General features: G+C 35.4%; 2 protein-coding genes across 7 annotated transcripts in view; one reads left to right on the forward strand and one right to left on the reverse strand.

The window, feature by feature from the left end:
• IFT74 (intraflagellar transport 74) overlaps window positions 1-19,980 on the reverse strand; it is a 108,241-nt gene that overhangs the window by 67,646 nt on the left and 20,615 nt on the right. The gene's annotated exons all lie outside the window — the stretch shown is intronic.
• Window positions 4,823-11,946, forward strand: LRRC19 (leucine rich repeat containing 19). 2 transcript variants are annotated; one of them, XM_028516858.2, is made up of 4 exons: window positions 4,823-5,569; window positions 6,683-7,196; window positions 10,296-10,481; window positions 10,977-11,946. In XM_028516858.2, exons 1-4 carry the CDS (start codon window positions 5,489-5,491, stop codon window positions 11,303-11,305), a joined length of 1,110 nt encoding a protein of 369 aa, XP_028372659.1. In that variant the 5' UTR covers window positions 4,823-5,488; the 3' UTR covers window positions 11,306-11,946. The 2 variants fall into 2 exon arrangements, with proteins under 2 accessions (XP_028372659.1, XP_035877427.1); XM_036021534.1 differs by lacking the exon at window positions 10,296-10,481.

Consider the following 19,980-nt stretch of genomic DNA (forward strand, 5'->3'; position numbering starts at 1 on the left):
GTATGTCTTTCAAAGTACGAATTTTCAAAATTATATGCTTTAACTCACAAAGTAAATTTGTTAATATTTAAATTTGTTAAGAGTCATTAAATACAAAGGTTACACAAACCACCTTACTTATTACTTTGAAGAAGTCAAAGATGACTTTAAGAAATTATTCTTCTAGTCAATCTTTTGCTAAGGAAGCCTAGTTTTTGTCTTTTTTTTAAATCCGCTGGTCACTGGGTACAAAGGTTAAAACAAAGCGAAATGCAATCATATGACATACTTTTCTTTTCGATGGTGCAGAAGAAACAGATTAGATTCCTTAGCACACCAGTCTCAGAGAGAAAAAAAGAAAGTAAAGGTAAGTCTTATATTTACAGGTATGGTGGCTGTTGAATTTTTTTAAAAATCGTATTTGTTTGCTAAATCTGTACAAAACCTTTGCCTTTACTAATGATTAAAGAGCTGAAATGTGATTATATTTTCACACACTCTAGAACACAGGTGGCAAACACAAGGCCCACAGGCCAAATCCGGCTCTCCACCTGGTTTTATCCAGCCCCGCACCTTGTCTCTACCCAGCGGCAGCACTGAGCTCCTTCCCCCTAGTTAAGTAGTAGTTACATTTATACAGTCCTGAAACTACATTTAGCTCTTTGAAGGCAAGTATGAGTCTGATGTGGCCCCAGTGAAAATGAGTTTGACACCCCTACTCCAGAAACATTAAACTTAGATTGGACAAAAAATTTTTCCTAAATTATGCTATAATATAATAAAAAGTGATTATTTTTGTTTTTCAATAAAGGTTTCACCTATTCAATCAAATTTATTAAATCATTTTATTTTGAAATATGTTAATCACACAGCATTCTGAAGTGACATTAAATTAAAAAACAAATTTGTATAACAAAAACATACTGGCCACCAGTATGTAATTGTTGAAATTGGTGATGACTATTCTCTTTACTCAGAGGTTTTTTCCTTAAAATTTTCCATTATAAAAGTTTTTAAACTGCAAAAAAAATGTATAAAATAGTTAATCACAGGAGTGAAGTTAATCATGAATTAACATTTAACTCCAAAATACATTGATTTTTGGCATAAATATCTAAAATATTTAATGGCAAGACTCTCTATATATATTTAACAAAACCAAAATACATCTAGCATACTTTTATTTCATAGTATATAATCATATAAAGAAAATAACCAAAAACTCCTAAGAAATTTGAACTTTAAAACTGTACTAAGAACAACACTGTTTCTTTTACAGTATCTACCACTTCCTCTTGGGTAAAGCTTTTTTTTCTCTATGTAGGTTGTAGGCTATGTAAAAGGTCACTTCATTTGTGAAATAATTAAAAGAAACTGATATTCTATATATTCTCTATTTTTTAATCACTAAATTTAAACCCAAATTTCAAAATAAATTTCAAATTGAGAGAAAAATCCTATGGGGGAAGGTAGTAACAACACTCATCTATTTAAATCAATTTTTTATTAAATGCGGTATACTAACTTAACAATTTCTTCATCATCAACTGACTAGCTGTTCCGCCAATTTGATTTCTTCAAGATAGCCAATAATGCTAGCAAATGTTTTATGCTGTCTGAAGATTTATCCATTCAGTGTCATGGTCAATATCCACCCCTTCTCAATCTTTCCTCTCTCAAAAGATTCACAAATACACAAAATGCCCCATTGAACAGGGGGCTCAATCAATGCATTTCACGGCTTTAGATTGTTGAATGCTTCTTGCACAGAATCAACTTAAGCTCTGAGTATATACTTCTTTCACATTTATCAAATAGAAAAATAATATTTCTTTTCTAATTCTTATAATTTTATCTTTTAACATACTGGAGAAAGTAATTATTAGTATTAAATAGATGGTAAAGCTAATAAATACAAGAAGATTCTATCTCTATTTCCACATAGGCTACAGTCCTGCCTGACTTCTATTACCTTTTTCAGCTAGTTCTATTCCATATCAACACCTTATTTAAGTTCAGTTAATTTTCTTTGTAGCCTATTTGCTTCCTTTAATGATCACTATTTTACTTATTTCTGAAAAAAATGCACTTCTCCCTTACTCATCACTACTTTACACACACCTGCACTCTACCAGAGACACCAGTCAGATGCCTACACCATTGAGAAATGCTAAAACAAGCCAATGAAGAGGCTGCACACATTCCTGGAGATCACTAAACATGGGTAAAATGCCTTTATAAATGATTTAGGGACCTCCTTTTGTGAGCAATGGTCTAAAATAAGTGATATCTTGAACTCATTTCTGACTCTAAAAGGGGTTCTATTGTGATCTACATTCAAGTTATAAAATCTAGGAGGAATAGTGACTTTTCCTAACAAATTTGATTTAACTACAGAAAGGGAGAAAGTGGAAGGGGAATAAGCATCAGCAGATAAACAACTGAAGGGAAAGAGTACGTTAAGTAGAACAGATTAGTATCAAAGTAAGTACCTCATTACTAATGAGGTAACAGACTTCAGTAAAGTATAACCAGTCTTGCTCCTTCTGAGTAGTTTTCTGCTTCCTGCTCTGGTAGAATAAACTTTTCCTTAAAAATTATAAGTAACTAATTGCAACATATGCTGTAAAAAAAGCTCAAAATAAGACCTGAATTTTAGAAAACCACTAAGGATGACTAACAGGATATATTCACACCTTTCAAACAGATTATTTGTTTGCAGCATAGTTTCTAGTGTTGACTTTGAAAACACACATAAAAACAAGAAACATTAACATCATGAGTGGAATCACTAAATGGACATCAACTATTTAGCAAAAAGAATTTACTCAAATAAATGGCAACTTCTAGTGAAAGATGGCATATTGAATGTACCCATTAAACAATGACTCCTGACCCAAACCTGACTAAGAAGTAAATGAAAGGTAGTAAGGAGTATAAGTCCATAAGAGCAAAGAATGAAAGAGGAGGCAAAAGCAATAAAACCTAGAAACCAGAAAGTTAATAGTTAAGTGGAAACTGATTGGGAAAGCTATATTTTCCCAAGCCAGCAGTGTGGAAAGCTGAGAAGCCACCTTACTTACACTGCAAAACCCCTAAATTGCCCAGAAATTGGCAGCACCAGGTGTTCTGGAAGTACAGAAAGGGGCTAAAACAGTTGAAAGTCCTCTTCCCTGCCTCTGCCCAGTCAGGTAAAGTTTCTCTCCCACACAAACAGAAGATTAAGGCTTTTCCTCTGGAGAGAATAAAACAAAGGGAATCTGAGCACTAAGTATAAGTGAGTGCAGAACTTTTATGCTGAGAAAAGGAAAAATAAGTTAAATACTAATTATTGAGATAAATCCACCTATTTTACCATTCAGCTCTCAAAATGCTGGCCACTTGGCCTTATCTGTTCAGGCAGTGAATCAGAAACGTCACTTTGGGGAATCCACCTAGCCCAAGAGAAAAGATGTAAAGATAATGACATTTAGGGATTCCCAAAGGAAACAGTTCAATAAGGTTTAAAGTTAATAAGACCTACACAAGTGCAGTTTTCAATTCGTATTTTTGTTTGTTTCTAGTCTTATCTGTAAGTTCCAAGTCAAATATTAACAGCTACATGAAGACAGAAAGCCTCTAATATAAAGGATACTGGCCAAAATAAAGTGGAAAAGCATAACATGAAGACACATATTTACTATTTAAGTAAAAATAAGAAAAAGATACAAGACAATGAAATAATTTACACCATGGACAGTATTAAAGAAAATTTTTGGAGGGAAAAAGAGCTCTTAGAATTAAAATGATTGGAAAAAGAAAACTTTGAGTTTAAAGACAAAATTGAAGGTATCTCCTAGAAAGCACAGTAAAAACACACAAAAATGAAATACAGGAGTTAAAATTAACAATTAAGCAATCATGCCAGGAGATCCAACACCCAATTAAAGGAGTTCCAGGAAGAGAAATGATACTTAAAAAATGAGGAAGAAAATTATCAATATCCTCAGTGAACTAATTCAGACAATTTCTAAGAACTAAAGGGCATAGATTCCAGATTGAAAGCACCTACCAAATGCCCAGTTTCATTCATGAAAATAGACTCTCACAAACAATCATGAAATTTCAAAATATTGATTTTAAAAGTTTTGAGGGTTAAGAAGCAAGTTATATAAAGGGATAAAAAATTAGAAAGACAGCATCATAGTTCTTAACAGTAATACTAGACATCCAAAGATAATGGGCAATGTTACCAATAATCTGAGGAAAAATTATTTCCTACTTACAGCTTTATTTCTAGCCAAATTATCTTTCAAGGTCTAAAAATTTCCTGCCTATAGACCTTCTCATGAAGCTATTGCAGGAAACTCCATTAAAAAAAAAAGGACTATAATCCAAGATAGGGCATTCTAGAAAACAGGAATCCAGTAATAAATACAAAAGGGAATTTCTATGATGAGGGGAGAGAGAGAGTGTGGAAGTCAACAGCTATGTAGAGGGCCTAGTCATCAGCTCATTTAGGTTACAGTACGGCAGAGGGCTCTGGGAGACATTACTATAAGCAGATGACACAGATTAAATATCTATAGTGCATAAACTATTGAGTAATTTGTTAGGGAAGAGTTTGGGTACAAATTCATTTAAAAAAAAAACAAAACTAAGCAGCCCTGGCTGGCATAGCTCAGTGGATTGAGCGCGGGCTTCGAAACAAAGTGTCGCAGGTTCTATTCACAGTCAGGGTACATGCCTGGGTTGCAGGCCATGACCTCCAGCAACCGCACATTGATGTTTCTCTCTCTCTTTCTCCCTCCCTTCCCTCTCTAAAAATAAATAAATAAAATCTTAAAAAAGTCTTTCCTTAAAAAAAAACTATGCATATTAAAAGAACAGTACAATTACTTTAGTGAAAAAATATAAGCAGGAACAGAAATGTAATCCTGTTACCTGGTTTAATCATTGATAGTGTTTACACATTTGTGATACTCTGAATTCTAATCTAACCCAAATTACAAGTAATTATGTTTGAAGAATGAAGAGAGAGGTTTATATTTGTTGTGTTAGACACAAAGGTGGGGAGTGTTTGAAAAAGCTAAAAACTCTCATCTCCCACACTTATAGGTAAATGGATAATATCAATAAAGAACACCTAAAACTAAAAAGATCAAGAAGTAACAATATAAGAATATACTTAAACACATATACATAAATATATATTCTGGATTTTATTTTGTATACATACATTAAAATTTTAAAGTGTACAACTACTTCAATTGTTTTAAAGTTCCTTTCAGTAGATCTAGGAACTAATGAGACACTAACAATTACTGGCTTTCGCTCCCCATAGGAGCTTTTCAGCTTGTTAAGATTAGAGTACAGGGATGGTGAAGGGACATTTAGTTGTTTCACATTTTCTATATTAAGAAAAAAACAGTACTAAAAGAAAAAAGGAAATCAAAATGTCCTCAATAATCTCTAATGTTCTAGTCTCCTACTGAGATTAATATACACTCTTCTGTATCAGGCCTGCAATATGAAAACCACATGCATCCCGATCTTATTCTGGCCCTTCTTCATGCTATTATTATCAGATGAAAGCAAGACTTCTAAAACAGTAAGTTTTTATAATAAAGATAGTAAAAATATTTTCAGAGGTACATTTTAAACATCCAAAAGCAGTAGAAGAAAGTATACTTATACTACTACTACTAGTATTACTAATAATAATCTCTTTAGTTAGTTGTGTATATTCCAAATCTCTTATCTTTGAACTAGATTCTAATTTCAGTCTTCATTTTTTTAAACTGACACTGTTAAAAGCTGATTGAAGAAGAAATCTGTAAAATTTCACTATAAAATCAGAGATTAGTTTTGAGACACAAAAATCAGTTACTATGTAAAAAATTTTAACGTACTTTTATGAGAAAAAAATAATTTTTGTTGCATTATTATTATTGGGAGGACATTTCAATGGCAAAAACAATCAAAATAATTATTTCTTTGAATCTGTATCCACACAAAGAACACTTCTTCAGTTGTCTAGCACTTTAAATTCAATACACAACTCAGTTTGTTATATTTTCTTTTAAAACACCAAATTTTGATCTATTAAGCCTCTACAGTTATTTATTAAATATTTTTCTTAATTAATAGTATTGGTAGCTCTGCTGATTTTTAAAAAGTACATATTTTGAACAATGTATGGTGTCAGATGGATACCAGGTAGGATGATTACTTTAATTACATAAATTTCTAATCACTATGTTGTACACCCAAAACTAATATAATTTTTATATCAACTGCAATTGAAAAATATTAAAAAATAGTAATATCAGATTTTTAAAAATTACATATTTTAAAATTCCTCATTATATATGTCAATCCTGCACATTGAAATACTGAAATAGTTAACTGAATTACTATTCCCCATACATTTCCACACATACAACTGGGAATACACCAAGTCTTTCTTTCTGTAACATTTATATAATACTTAGAAGATAACTGTATGACAAACTAGAATCTCCTTGCTCAAATGTTTCAACATTTCCTTAATCTTTAGCCCAATAAAAAAAAAAAACATTTGCTTTTCCCTTTTCAAATCATCACATTGAGAAATTAAATTTTTTCTAAATGATTTTCTTCCAATATCTAAGAGCCAGGATACAAAAATTTGAATATTCTGTTAATATTTTGATTAATGCATTTCTATTTTTTTCTTTTTTAGGAAGTCAAATGTAATTTCACTGAAAAGAATTATTCTTTTATTCCAGAGGATATCAATAAAAATGTTACTATACTTGATCTCAGTTATAACCAAATTACTCTGAATACTATGGACACAAGTGTTCTACAGATCTATTATTTACTCACTGAGCTCTATTTGATTGAGAACAATGTTGTCATATTACATAATAATAGTTTTGGTAACCTCTCCAACCTGAAAATTTTAAATATCTGTAGAAATTCCATCTATGTAATTCAACAGGGTGCATTTATAGGTTTAAATAAACTAAAACAGTTATATCTCTGCCAAAACAAAATAGTACAACTGAATCCTAATATATTTGTGCCCCTCAAAAACCTGAAACTTCTGAATCTACAAGACAATATGATGAGCTACATAGATAGACCACCATTGTTTCATCTGGAATTAATCATTTTAGATGGAAATCCATGGAACTGCTCTTGTACTCTATTAAATTTGCAGAACTGGTTAAACACATCAAATGTGACACTAGGTAAGCAATCATAATTGAAATTAAAGCCAAACATGATTGATATTTGGTTGTTTCACCCAAAAAAAGCCTCATTTCATTTTTTTCCTTGCGGTATTTGCTTAAATTATATTGTCTATGCCATAACGGTGGTCCCAAATTTTCCCCTTATCCTCCTTCTACCCAGAGCCCCTACTCCCTCAGGCGATCCCTACACTACTGTCAATGTTCATCAGTCTAGCATATGTTCTTTGGCTACTCTATTTCCTATGCTGTACTTTACATCCCTGTGACTATTCTGTAACTACCAATTTGTATTTTTTAAATATATTTGATTGATTATTCTATTACAGTTGTCCCATTTTCTCCCCTTTAACCCCTTCTGCCCTGCACCCTCACACTAGCATTCCCTTCCCTTTGAATACTTCTTTCCAGCCCCTTCTTGCCTGCAAGGTTTCCTCTGAGAAATCAGCTGATAGTCTTACAGAAAATCCTTCGTAGATAACTGTCTTCTTTTCTCTGGCTGCTTTTAAGATTCTCTTAATTTTAAGATAAGATTCCTTGTCTTTAATCTTGTGTAATGTAATTATGATGTGCTTTGGTGTGTTCCTCCTTGGGTCCAATTACTTTGGACTCTCTGGGCTTCCTGGACTTGCTTATCTATTTCCTTAACCAAGTTAGGGAAGTTTTCCTTCATTATTTTTTCAAATAGATTTCCAATTTCTTTCTCTTTCTCTTCTCCTTCCAGTATCCCTATTATGTGAATGTTGGTATATTTGAAGTTGTCTCTGAAGCTTCTTACACTATCCTTTTTTTTTTTTTTTTGATCTTTCTTGTTCTTGCTGTTCTGATTGGTTTTTTGCTTTCTTACATTCCAAGTTGTAAGTATGATTCTTGGCTTTATTCACTCTCCTTTGATTCCCTGTAAATTGTTTATTACAATTAGTGTATCTTCTGTTTCTGACTGGATCTATTTTATGCTTTTGAGTCCTCACTAAGTTCCTTGAGCATCCTTATAACCAATGTCTTTAATTTTGCTTTTCTCCGTTTTGTTCAGCTTTTTTCTGGAGTTTTGATCTATTCTTTCATTTGGGCTATATTTCTTTGTGTCCTCATTTTGGTAGCCTCCCTGTTTGTTTCCTTGTATTAGGTGGAGTTATTTGCCTCCCAGGCTTGATAAAGTGGCATAATGTAGTAGGTATCCTGTAGGTTCCAGTGGCACAGCCCCCTGTATTACCTAAGCTGAGTACTCAAGGTGTGCCCACTGTATGAGTTGTGTACATCCTTCTGTTTTAGTTGAGCCTTGATTGCTGATGGCACATATGAAGTCGCCCACCACCTGTGTTCTGTCCTGGGTCACAGCACTAGCTATAAAGTGATCTGGAGATGGCTGCTACTTGTGCTGGATTTGTAGGTGCCCAGGTGAGGTCACATAGTAGACCAACACCAGCTGCTGCTAGTGCCAGGCCTGGGGCAACTTAATAACAGGCATGGGGCTTGCTAAAGCCAGATGCTGCTTGTTTGAGAGAATGCAGGAAAATCTGAAACATGGGCCAAGACAAGCCATTCATATTGAAAAGCCACTACTGGAAACAGCTTCAGTGGACCTAAAAGTCAGGTGGGACAGGGCCTCAGGGAATCATCAGCATGGGCAAACAGTGTAAGCCAGGTTGATGGAGTCTCAGATATGGTGCCTGCCTGCTGGCTAAGTTGGGGGAGGGCTCAGAAAAAGAACAATGTCTTCTGCCAGCACTTCTGTCTGAAAGAAAGCTTCTTCCCAGCTCTTGCTTTGATTCCAGATAATTTACTTTCTCCCCATATGTCTCTGATGCCTTTCAAACTGCTGGCCCAGCAACTGGAGCTCAGAGGGAGTAATTTCAATTGTCTTTGCATGGGCCCTTTAGGAGGAACTGTCTGGGATTCTAGCAGTTTCTGTCTTCCACAGTCTCAATCCCTGCTGGTTTTTACAGCCAAGTTATGCAGACCTACCTTCCTGGCACTGGAAACCTGGGCTGGGGGGCCTTGTGTGGAGCTGGGACCCCTCACTCCTGAGATATCCCTCCTTTTTATCAGTCACCATGGGTGGTACACCAGGCTGTTCCATGCTTCTTCCCCTTCTACCAGTCTCGATGTGACTTCTTTTTTTTTTAAAGGGAAAGCCCATTTCTTTCTCTCTTTTTAAGATTTTATCTATCTATCTATCTATCTATCTATCTATTTATTTATTTGAGAGGGGAAGGGAGGGAGAAAGAGAGAGTAATATCCATGTGTGGTTGCTTCTCATATGGCCCCCACTGGGGACCTGGCCTGCAACCCAGGAATGTGCCCTGACTGGAAATCGAACCTGCAATGCTTTGGTTCGCAGCCCACGCTCAATTCACTGAGCTATGCCAGCCAGGGCGTGACTTCTTTTTTAATTCTGTAGTTGTAGGACTTCCATTCAACCCAATTTCCGATGGTTCTGAATATGGTTGTTCTATAGTTTAGTTACAATTTTGATGTGGTTATGCAAGGAGGTGAGCTGTGTTTACCTATGCCACCATCTTGACCAGAAGAGTCATTTCATTTTTAAAGAAAAGGAAACTACTAGTGCTTAAGGGAAACAGGAAGAAACACTGAAAAGTAATTATTGAACAGATACTCTCCCTTTGCCTTTCCAGAAAAAAAAGAGAGAAAATAAGAAATTTGTGTTCTACATATGTGAAATGATACTGTCCTTCACATAATAAGTTTACATTTTCAATACTTGAGAATAATTTTTTCAAGTACTTGCTTTTCTTAGGATATCCTGCCAGAGAGTAGGTGAAAACAGGTTCCCTTTGTTAACTGCAAGGGATGCTCTGCCTGAGATCCAGGCTTTTCCAGCACAATCTTATTCATAACATCTTATTAACATAAAGTAAGTAATAAACAGATACTGAATTTCAACTATATTTATAAAATAACTTTATGAACAGGATTGTGCATCTCTTCTTTGTGTTGCTAGGTAACATTATGAGTTACTTTCTTACAGTATCTAATAATCCCATATGTCAAAAAAAGTTTGTAAAAAATAATTATAAAATGTTAACCATAATTTCATTTTCAATAATAAATCTGAATTTATTCCTTTTGATTTACTAGAAAATGAGAACATCACCACGTGCAGCTACCCAGATATCCTGAAGTGCTACAGTATCAAAACAGTACCTTATAATACAGACTGCTACTCAACATTTCCTTTACCTGTAATGGCGGACCTTTATATTAATTTCCAGTCCATTAGCAATTCAACATTTAATAGCTCTTTGAAGAACTTAACAAATTCAGGTAATGTACTGGTTTTGAATATTAACGTAGCTGAAGATAGCATACTAAATAAACTAAGGTAGTGCTCATTATTTTTCTACATAATACGTTACTAAAAACAATGTAAAAGTACAATTCCTCATCTCAACAAAAGATTTACAAAATACTCAGTTTTCAAACTAGGCTCTTGCTAGTTACCAGCGAAATGCTACTAGGCAAATTATTTAACTTCTCAGCCTTAATTTTAATTAGTCAAGTCACAGTTCTTAACAGGTATAAAGCAACAATGTTCCTAGGTGAATGGATAAACAATACCTGCAAAGACAGGATTTATTTAGAAAAAAAGGTATTCTTTTATCACTGTATGAAATATACTTACGTTATAGTTTTAGTGACTTTCACTTAAGGAAAAGTATAAGGTACATTCATTTCTAATACCAATACTGGGGAGTTATTAGGATATGTAATTTTTTTTGTCAATTTAACAAAATGTCTCCCCTCTCTCTCCCATTTAAGAACATGAACCTCCTGGAAAAAGCTGGACTTTTCTTGTTGGTGTTGTAGTAACTGTACTGATGACTTCACTCCTCATTTTTATTGCTATCAAATGCCCAATATGGTATAATTTCCTGCTTAGTTACAATCATCATCGTCTGGAAGAGCATGAAGAAGAAACCTATGAAGATGATTTTATTGAAAATCCAAGTGCTCTTTCACAGATACCAGATCCAATCTCCGAAGATACTACAGTAACATTTGAACAACTAAATTCATTTGCAGTAGATGATGATGGGTTTATTGAAGACAAATATATAGATACTCATGAATTATGTGAAGAAAATTAACTTCAATGTTTGATTCTATAAAAAATGTTATCAATTCACTCCCAGTTTAAACATGGAGATTTTCACATATAGCATAGCAAACTATTGCTAGTAGACCTTCATATTACTTGCAACATTCATAAATATCATAAAATTATGTTTTTCTAGTTGTTATTGAAAAAGTCCAAACACAGTAACTGACACTTCTCAGTAGCTAACAGTTATAATACTAGCATTACTATTGTCAGAAGTTGTCAGAAAACCATAAATACTAGTAAAAATGATACCTAAAATAAATTTTCATGATTTAAAATAAAGTGTTTCTCATATTACAAGATATTTGATATAATTCAATCAGAGTAAGGAACAGAGATACCTTAAATTGACAATATGCTTGGATTCACTTTTTTATGTTCAGAGAATGAATTCATAGAATGGAAAAACACTTTTTAAATGCTTCCTGAATTAGCACAATAAATTTCCTGAAAATTTAGTAGCAATTTAAAGCACAGCACAATGTCTGGGGCACAATCCCTAATAACTTACTACTAATTGGGTTATAAAGAAACACTGTCACCATAATGCAGAATTGTCACAATTGAATAGTATGGTGGCTTCCTAAGTGGGTATCATAATTATCTATAAATCTCATTTTTTAAAAAATACGTATTTCTGCCTCTCTTTGAGGGATTTTTATTCAAATTAATCTGTTTTATGACTAAGAAATCTTTCGATGTCCATGAACAGTTGTTTGGGATCCTAAAGATGAAGGAATTTTTCCCAAATTGTTTTCTAGAACATTAATTTCCATAGAGATATTGAGAAGTATTTATGGGGGGAAAAAGATACCTGATCAAATTACTACAGGAGATACTGGGTTTAAACAAACTGAAACAAGATTCTTTACTATAAGATTTATCTGAAGCTTTACTAAGCCTAACTACTCTCTACTCTTCAAAAGCAAAGTATCAAGAATTTTCCAACCTTATCTGACAACCAAATTCTTTCTTCAAGGGATGCCTACTAAGAGGTCATAGCACAATAAGGGTCCAAAGAATATAGTTTGGAAAACACTGGCCTTAAGACTATTATAGAAGAGTCTAAAAGTAAATTATTTGCCAATTCCTTATAATCAATTGTCTGTAACATAATTTTATTGAATTAATGCAAACAGTGACATTAAAAACTGTAACAAACTTTATCATATGTGGGAAGGTTAAATGTATTTCTCTATATCTTTTATAGGAAAGTTTCTCTAAAACACTAAAATATATTTATGGGTGAAATATTTTAGATTTTCATCACAAAACAGAAAAGGGACCAATGACTAAAGGTGTGGATGGAACAGGGTTGGATATGAACTGATGGAGCTAGAACATGGGTACGTAGGATTCTAGTACACTTTTATTTTTGAATGTGTTCAAATTTCTCTATAATACAGTTTTGTTTTTGTTTTTTTTTTAAGATTTATTTATTTTTTTTAGAGAGGGAAGGGAGGGAGAGTGAGAGAAAAAGAAACATCAATGTGCGGTTGCTGGGGGTTATGGCCTGCAACCCAGGAATGTACCCTGGCTGGGAATCGAACTTGGGACACTTTGGTTCCCAGCCCATGCTCAATCCACTGAGCTACGCCAGCCAGCCAGGGTATAATACAGTTTTTAAAATGTATATCTACTTGGTACTTCTTTAGGGAAAAAGAGACTAAAAATAATGTAGATATAGTCAATTCTGCAGAATAGTCATTTTAAGGGTCATATCAATACTAAATTCAGTTCAAATGTGTATCGAGGAAAATAAAAACTGTTTAGGATGATATACTTGTGAAATAGAAAAACAAACTCATTTATCATGCAAATTTACTTGTGTTTATTGAAACTTGTTTTCAATAAAGAATATAAGTACTTTACATGTAATATTTCCTAACAGATATTAACAATTACAGTTCACTGTTTTCTATCTCAATTATGAGATAATTGAAACATGAGGCATCTTTTCCTGAATAATCTATCATTTTACCAAAATATTTCATAATTTAAGCAAATATTAATATTTGAGGAGCAGAGTAAAATAAAATATAATTATAAATCAGCAAAGACTAAATTAATCTCATATTCAATTTGTACTTATATTACAAATGAGTATTGGGTATTTGATAAATTTCTAACTAAACAAAATAAATAAATGGGTTTAAAATTCAATTACACATGTTTTTAAAAGATAACTGATTTTAACTAATACCAAACTAGAAAAGTATAGACATCATAACTAGAAGAGAATCTTTAGTTCATGCAGCTTTGTGAAACTGAATTAAAACCAAGTGTCTTAAGTATTTCAGTAATATATCGAGGCTATATATTATAACAAACTTATTATCAATAGGTGTTCTATAATAAACCAGATGGTCATACAACACTAAATGATGGCACTAAAATAGAAGAGAATGAAAACAGAAGTTTTATACACTTGCCTTTGCTAGTATGGCATTTCCTGCTCCCTTTGAATGAGGAGTGTCAAGTAGATGCTTGTGTTACTGAGATTTTGCTTATCTGATTAACACATAAAATAAATCTATGCTCCTGATGAACAGAAAAGTAAACATCATAAAAATAACTTTTGTTGTTAATTTAAATTTCTTCTTAAAAGGGTCAGGAGAACACATTTTACTCAGCCTCACACATTAAGTTTGAAACTGCTGACATTTTCAGCACAAACTATCATATTTTAACAACTTTTTAACCAAATGAACCAAATACACATAAAAACCTATGACATTCTCAGACTTATAATCTGTGATTTATTTTGTTGGATAAAATATCTATGAAACATGTACATATAATATTTATAAGTCTGACCTGGGTATTATATAACTTTGTAGTAAATGATGAATAAATGAGGACCTAAATGTTATAAATGCAGAAAGTCTTCAATGGGGTATAGCTTATTCTTATTCTTTAGGTACCTAGGAGAGTATACACAATAAGTGATAAGCATTTACCCTAAACTGTTGAAAACCAGAAAGACAACTACAACAAAAAGAAAAGTTTTCAAGTAAAGAGCTTGTTCACATGACTATGGAATTTTCTTTGTAAAAGGGAAGAACCTTCTACTATGTGTTAAGGCAGCACTTTACAGCAGCATCAAATGATAACTGAAGAGCAATTTCTCTGTTTTTTATCAACACAAGAATTATATTGACCTTTCAAATGTTTTATCATTATATTTTAACATCCTATTCTTCATTAAATATTTATTATACATGAAGAGGTGACATTACAGTATATTTGGCATTACAGAATTTGGGTATTTTTGGTTAATTATTATCCTTGCTCTCAAAGAGATTATTGTTGATAAATTTTGGGGACAAAATAATATGTACTATGTGTGTGTACAAAACAGCTCATCTGCCCTGGCTGGTGTGCCTCAATCAGCTGGCACTCAATCAGTACTGTGAGCGCCAGCCTGTTGGCCAGAAGTCTGCCGGGTAAATTCTGTTATAAGGGCACATGCCTGGGTGCGGGCCAGGTCCGCTGTTGAGGGTGTGCAAGAGGAAACCGATCAATGTCTCTCTTGCACATTGGCATTTCTCCCCCTCTATTTCTCCCTCCCTTCACTCTTCCTAAAAAAATAAGTAAATAAAATCTTTTTTAAAAAGTAGATGAAGAAATTTATGTTAACCATTGCTATCATCTGAATGTTTTCAACCCTCTAAAATTCATGTTAAATCCTAATCCCCTAAGGTAATGGTATTATTACCACCAAAGGTGGGACCTTTGGGAGGTGATTAGGTCATAAGGAGAGAGCCCTCATGAATAAGATTAGTGCCCTTAAAAGAGATCCCACAGAGCTCCCTGGGCCCTTCCACAATGTGAAGACACAGGCAAGAAGGCACCAGGTATGAACCAGGAAGAGGGCCCTCACCAGAAAGGAACCATACTCATGCCTTGATCTAGGACTTCCTAGCCTCCAGAACTGTGAACAATAAACTGCTGCTGTTGTAAGATACCCAGTCTATGAGGAAGACGGAGATGAAGTAGGTAGGAAACAAGCTCACTTGCTCTGGCACCCAACTCAAGACACTTGGCTGATCTTCCAAAACACAAAGTGAACAGCCAACAGAATCTTAGCTGACACAAGGTTTAGAAGCCAGAGTATAGAGGATCCTTCAAAATGGGCAGTAAGGAGGTTTTCTAGGTGGAGGAGGAAAGTCTCCAGGAATGGGGCCACTACCAGCTGCTGAGGTTCCAGCATTTGTGGATAGCTCAAGCAGAGAGAGCAGCCTAAGTGGCTCCATACCCGCCAGGGCAGAAATCCCCGAAAGTATCTAGATCGACTTAGATACACAAAATCACCAGGAAGAAAAAGGCTACACACACAGCAACACCACACCCTAGCTGTGGCTGTGGAGGCATACTGGGACAGTACCAGAGAGTGGGAGCAATACCGTCTGCACCTAGAGCTGGAGAATGAAACAGGGCTGTGACTGCCCGTGGCTGAGACAGACTCTTGACTTACTGGAGAGGCAGAGTATATGGGAAGCCCAACAGTGGCTCAGTGCTGCAGTGTGAGCACCCAGAGACTTTTTTTAAAAAGGCAAGCTGAGGCATTCTGAGCAGGAACTCCCATGCAGCAGCCCAACCGAAAAGAAGAAAAAATTGTGGGTGAGATTTGCTCCCACTCAGTGCACCTGGCGGACTGATCAAAGGGATGCAAAGATAGGTGGTTTCTTGGACCCCAGTCCACACAGTGGAGCAGAGTGGGGAGTGCAGGCCAGAGTGCAGTGAGGGCACTGGGCTGGGAACTGTGCACCTGTGATTACTGAAGGCCAGAGTGGGCCCCCTTTCTTGGCAGAACCATCAGGAAGGGAAAATTGAGCCCAACGCCCCCATGACCTGCAGGCACATGGAGGATCTGCAGAATTGACTGCACAGGTTTAACAACCTTCAGTGGGCATTTCCATAAGAGTAAGATAAGATGAAGGTCTAAAAGGGTCCATTTTGAACTCCCCACAGGGGGACAAAGTACACTGGGTCCTTGGGCCCTATTTCACTGAGGTCATCAAAGGCAAGATTCAGAAGGTGAGCAGCAAGGGGGATCCAGGGCACTGCCCAGCCTCAGTTTGCACATAGAGCTGAAGCCTACATCAAGCAAGAAAGATCTGGCATTCTTACATAGATTGTCCCTCCCCACAATCTACCCTGTGAAATGGGCAGCTATTTAATCAGAAACTACTTATTATTGGAAATAAACTAGGACAGACTAAGACGAGAGGTATAGGGGCAGAGGCAACGTACCAACAATTTTCCCAGACGACTGAACAGTGCTTTGGCGGGGAGACACAGAAGGCTCAAACTCTCGATCACAACAGAAGCTCTCTCTAGAGGCAGGGGAAGGAGATACAGGCAGTGTTGCCAGAAGTTGGACTACTCTACCCTAGGATCTTGAGCTGATAAAAACCATATAGATACAGAAATAAGTCAGAAAGTGAACACCAACAACTGAGACGAATTTCACCTCACTCTTCCTCAGAACTTATGTGTCTATTTGCTTCTTTCTTTCTTCATGCCTTTCCTTTTCTTTCTTTCTCTCTTTCTTCCTTCCATTCCCTCCTTCCTCTTTTTCTTTATCTCCTTTCCCTTCCTCCCTCCCTTCTTTTTTCTTTTCTCTTTCATATAGCCTTTTAATACTTCTCCTTTTACTTCATGCATATTCCAACTATATCACTATTCTTGGTCTTTTGTTTTTTATTATTTTTATTCACACTATATTTTTCCATATTATTGTTATTCTAAATCCCACATAGCACCCTTCCCTGGTCTTACTCCATTTTGCCATTTTCTGACTTTCCTTATAATTGTTATAAACTTTATTTTCTCCCATGCTATGCCACATTCCTATTTCTTATTCTTACTATTTCTCCACCATCTATCCTTGCAAAAGCATTCATCCTTCCTTATGTCAGGTCACATTGTTTTTCCCCCTCTCACAATAGTCTTATTTCCTTTCCACCTTTGTAAATTGGGGCTAGTTGGGCAAGGATATCATGGTTATTGCTGTTCTTCTCTAACATAACTCCTATTTGTTCACTATTTGTTTGTACTTTAAATCCCATAGGATACTGTCCCCTGTCTCACTCCATTTTGTCTTTCCCTTGCCCTTGATTAATTAAGTTAGCAATTTTATTTTAATTTTTTTCCTTTTCTTAGCCTGGGCTATACTCCTTACTCTTAGTGTTCTCCTCCCCTATCCTCTCAAAATCATTTTGCTTTACAGTAGGCATCTCATATTCACCTTTCTCTTTTATATAATATTCTTACTCCCTTTCTACCACTATCAATCTTTACTCAGTTGTCATTGTTATTGGTTGTGCTTGGTTTTTCTCCAATTTTGTTCCTGTTGGTTCAATACCTTTTTAATTTTACTTCAAACCTCATAGTTTACTCTTCCCTTTTTTTACTCAATTTTTGCCATCACCCCTCTGTGTATTACTTACATTTTAAAGTTTGTTCTCGTCCTTTCTTCATCTTGTTTCTGTTCCCTACTCTCATAATTTCTCGTCCTGCTCAAAGTATTTCTCCCTCCTTTAGTCATTTTATAAACCCTTTTTCTATCTGATAATATTCTTAACCTCTCTTCACCTTATTAACCTTTGCTCAATTGTTGTTGATATTGAGGATGTGGAAGGGGGCTTTTCAGCTGGTATGGGTTTGTTTTTCTGGTAGTATTGCTTTGTTAACCAATACCTGTATAACAGCATACAAGATGCCATGTGAGTGGTAACTACCAGTAAGCCAGCTGAAGGGAGAACACCAATGAGCCACCAACAAGCAAAGCCCAATACAATAAGAGAGTCCACACAAACTGAATATAGGGTAACCCCAGAGCATTCAAATAAGGAGATCAAAGAGACTGCATCCCTGAGCCCCACAGAACTCCTACCATATAAGGCCATCCCACAAAAACAGGCAGACAAAGCAGAGCATCCTGAGATACAGACACAAACAAGAAGGGTCACCTAAAATGGAGAGATGAAGAAAGAAGCCCCAAATGAAAGGAATGAAGGAATCCCCAGAAAAAGAGCTAAACAAAATTGAGGCAAGCAATCTATCAGACATAGAATTTTAAAAAAATGGTTATAAGGATGCTCAAGAAACTCAGCAACAACTTTAAAGAACAGCGTGGGAGCTAGAAGAAACTCAGTGGGAACTACAAGAAACTTAGTGGGAACTGTAGCAGCATGAAAAAGGACCGAGGAACTAAAAACAAGAACCGGGAAGAAATAATGAATACAATATCTGAAGTAAAAAATACACTAGAAGGAATTACAAGTAGGCCAGATGAAGCAGAGAGACAAATCAGCAAGGTGGAGGACAAGGTAGATAGAAATACCCAGGAAGAGCAGCAAAATGAAAAAAGATAAAAAAGTATGAGGAGAGTTTAAGGGAACTTCAGGACAACATGCAATGTCACAACATTTGCATCATAGGAATACCAGAAGGAGAAGAAAAGGAGCAATGGATAGAAAATCTGTTTGAAAAAACAATGACAGAAAACTTCCCTAACTTGGTGAGAGGGAAACTCATGAAGTTCAGGAAGCATGAAGGGTCCCAAACAGGATGAATGCAAAGAGGCCTACTCCAAGATGCATCATAATAAAAATGTCAAATGTTGAAGACAAAGGGAGAACCTTAAAGGCAGCAAGGGAGAAACTGATAGGAACATACAAAGGAGCTCCCATTAGGCTAGCAGCTGACTTCTCAACAGAAACATTATAAGCCGGAAGGGAATGGCAAGAAATATTTCCAGTAATGAAAACCAAAGGCCTGCAACTAAGACTACTCTATACAACAAGGCTCTCAATTAAAATGGAAGGCCAAATAAGGAGCTTCCAAGACAAAAGAAGGCTGAAAGAGTACTCCTCCCCAAACCAGCACTGCAAGACATGCTAAAGGGACTGCATTGAGAAGATGAAGGAAAAGAAAGAGGAACACAGCTACAAATGGAAAAAATGGCAATGAATAAGTACCTATCAATAATAACCTTAAATGTAAATGGATTAAATGCTCCAATCAAAAGACATAGGGTAACTGAAAGGGCAATCATATGTGACCTGCACATATGCAGCCTACAAGAGACCCACCTCAGAACAAAAGACCTACACAGACAGAAAGTAAAGGGACTGGGAAAAAAATATTCCAGTCAAAATGACGAGGGGGGAAAAGCTGGGTTAGTAATACTTTGATCAGAAAAAATAGATTTCAAAACAAAGGTTGTAATAAAAGACAGAGGTCACTTCATGATACTTAAAGGAAGAATCCATCAAGAAGACATAAACAGCCCTGGCTGGTGAAGCTCAGTGGACTGAGCATGGGCCTGCAAAACAAAGCATCACCAGTTCGATTCCCAGTCAGGCCACACGTCTGGGTTGCTGGCTAGGTCCCCAGTAGCAGGGTGTGAGAGGCAACCACACATTGATGTTTCATTCCCTCTCTTTCTCCTTCCCTTCCCCTCTAAAAGTAAATAAATAAAATCTTTAAGAAAAAAAAGAAGATATAAACATTGTAAACAAATATGCACCCAACATTAGTGCACCCAAGTATACAAAGTAAATCTTGGAGGACTTCAATAAAGATATCAACAGCAACACACTTATAGTAGGGAATTTTATACCCCACTGTCAACAATGGATAGATCTTCCA

This window comes from Phyllostomus discolor, chromosome 3 (assembly GCF_004126475.2).
Source record: "Phyllostomus discolor isolate MPI-MPIP mPhyDis1 chromosome 3, mPhyDis1.pri.v3, whole genome shotgun sequence".
NCBI classification, from domain to species: Eukaryota; Metazoa; Chordata; class Mammalia; order Chiroptera; family Phyllostomidae; genus Phyllostomus; species Phyllostomus discolor.

Coding starts and splice junctions, on each gene's coding strand:
- LRRC19 (XM_028516858.2), top strand. CDS start 5,489: ATGAAAACCACATGCATCCCGATCTTATTCTGGCCCTTCTTCATGCTA. Junction 7,197..10,295: donor CACATCAAATGTGACACTAG/GTAAGCAATCAT, acceptor TTGATTTACTAG/AAAATGAGAACATCACCACG. Junction 10,482..10,976: donor GAAGAACTTAACAAATTCAG/GTAATGTACTGG, acceptor CTCCCATTTAAG/AACATGAACCTCCTGGAAAA.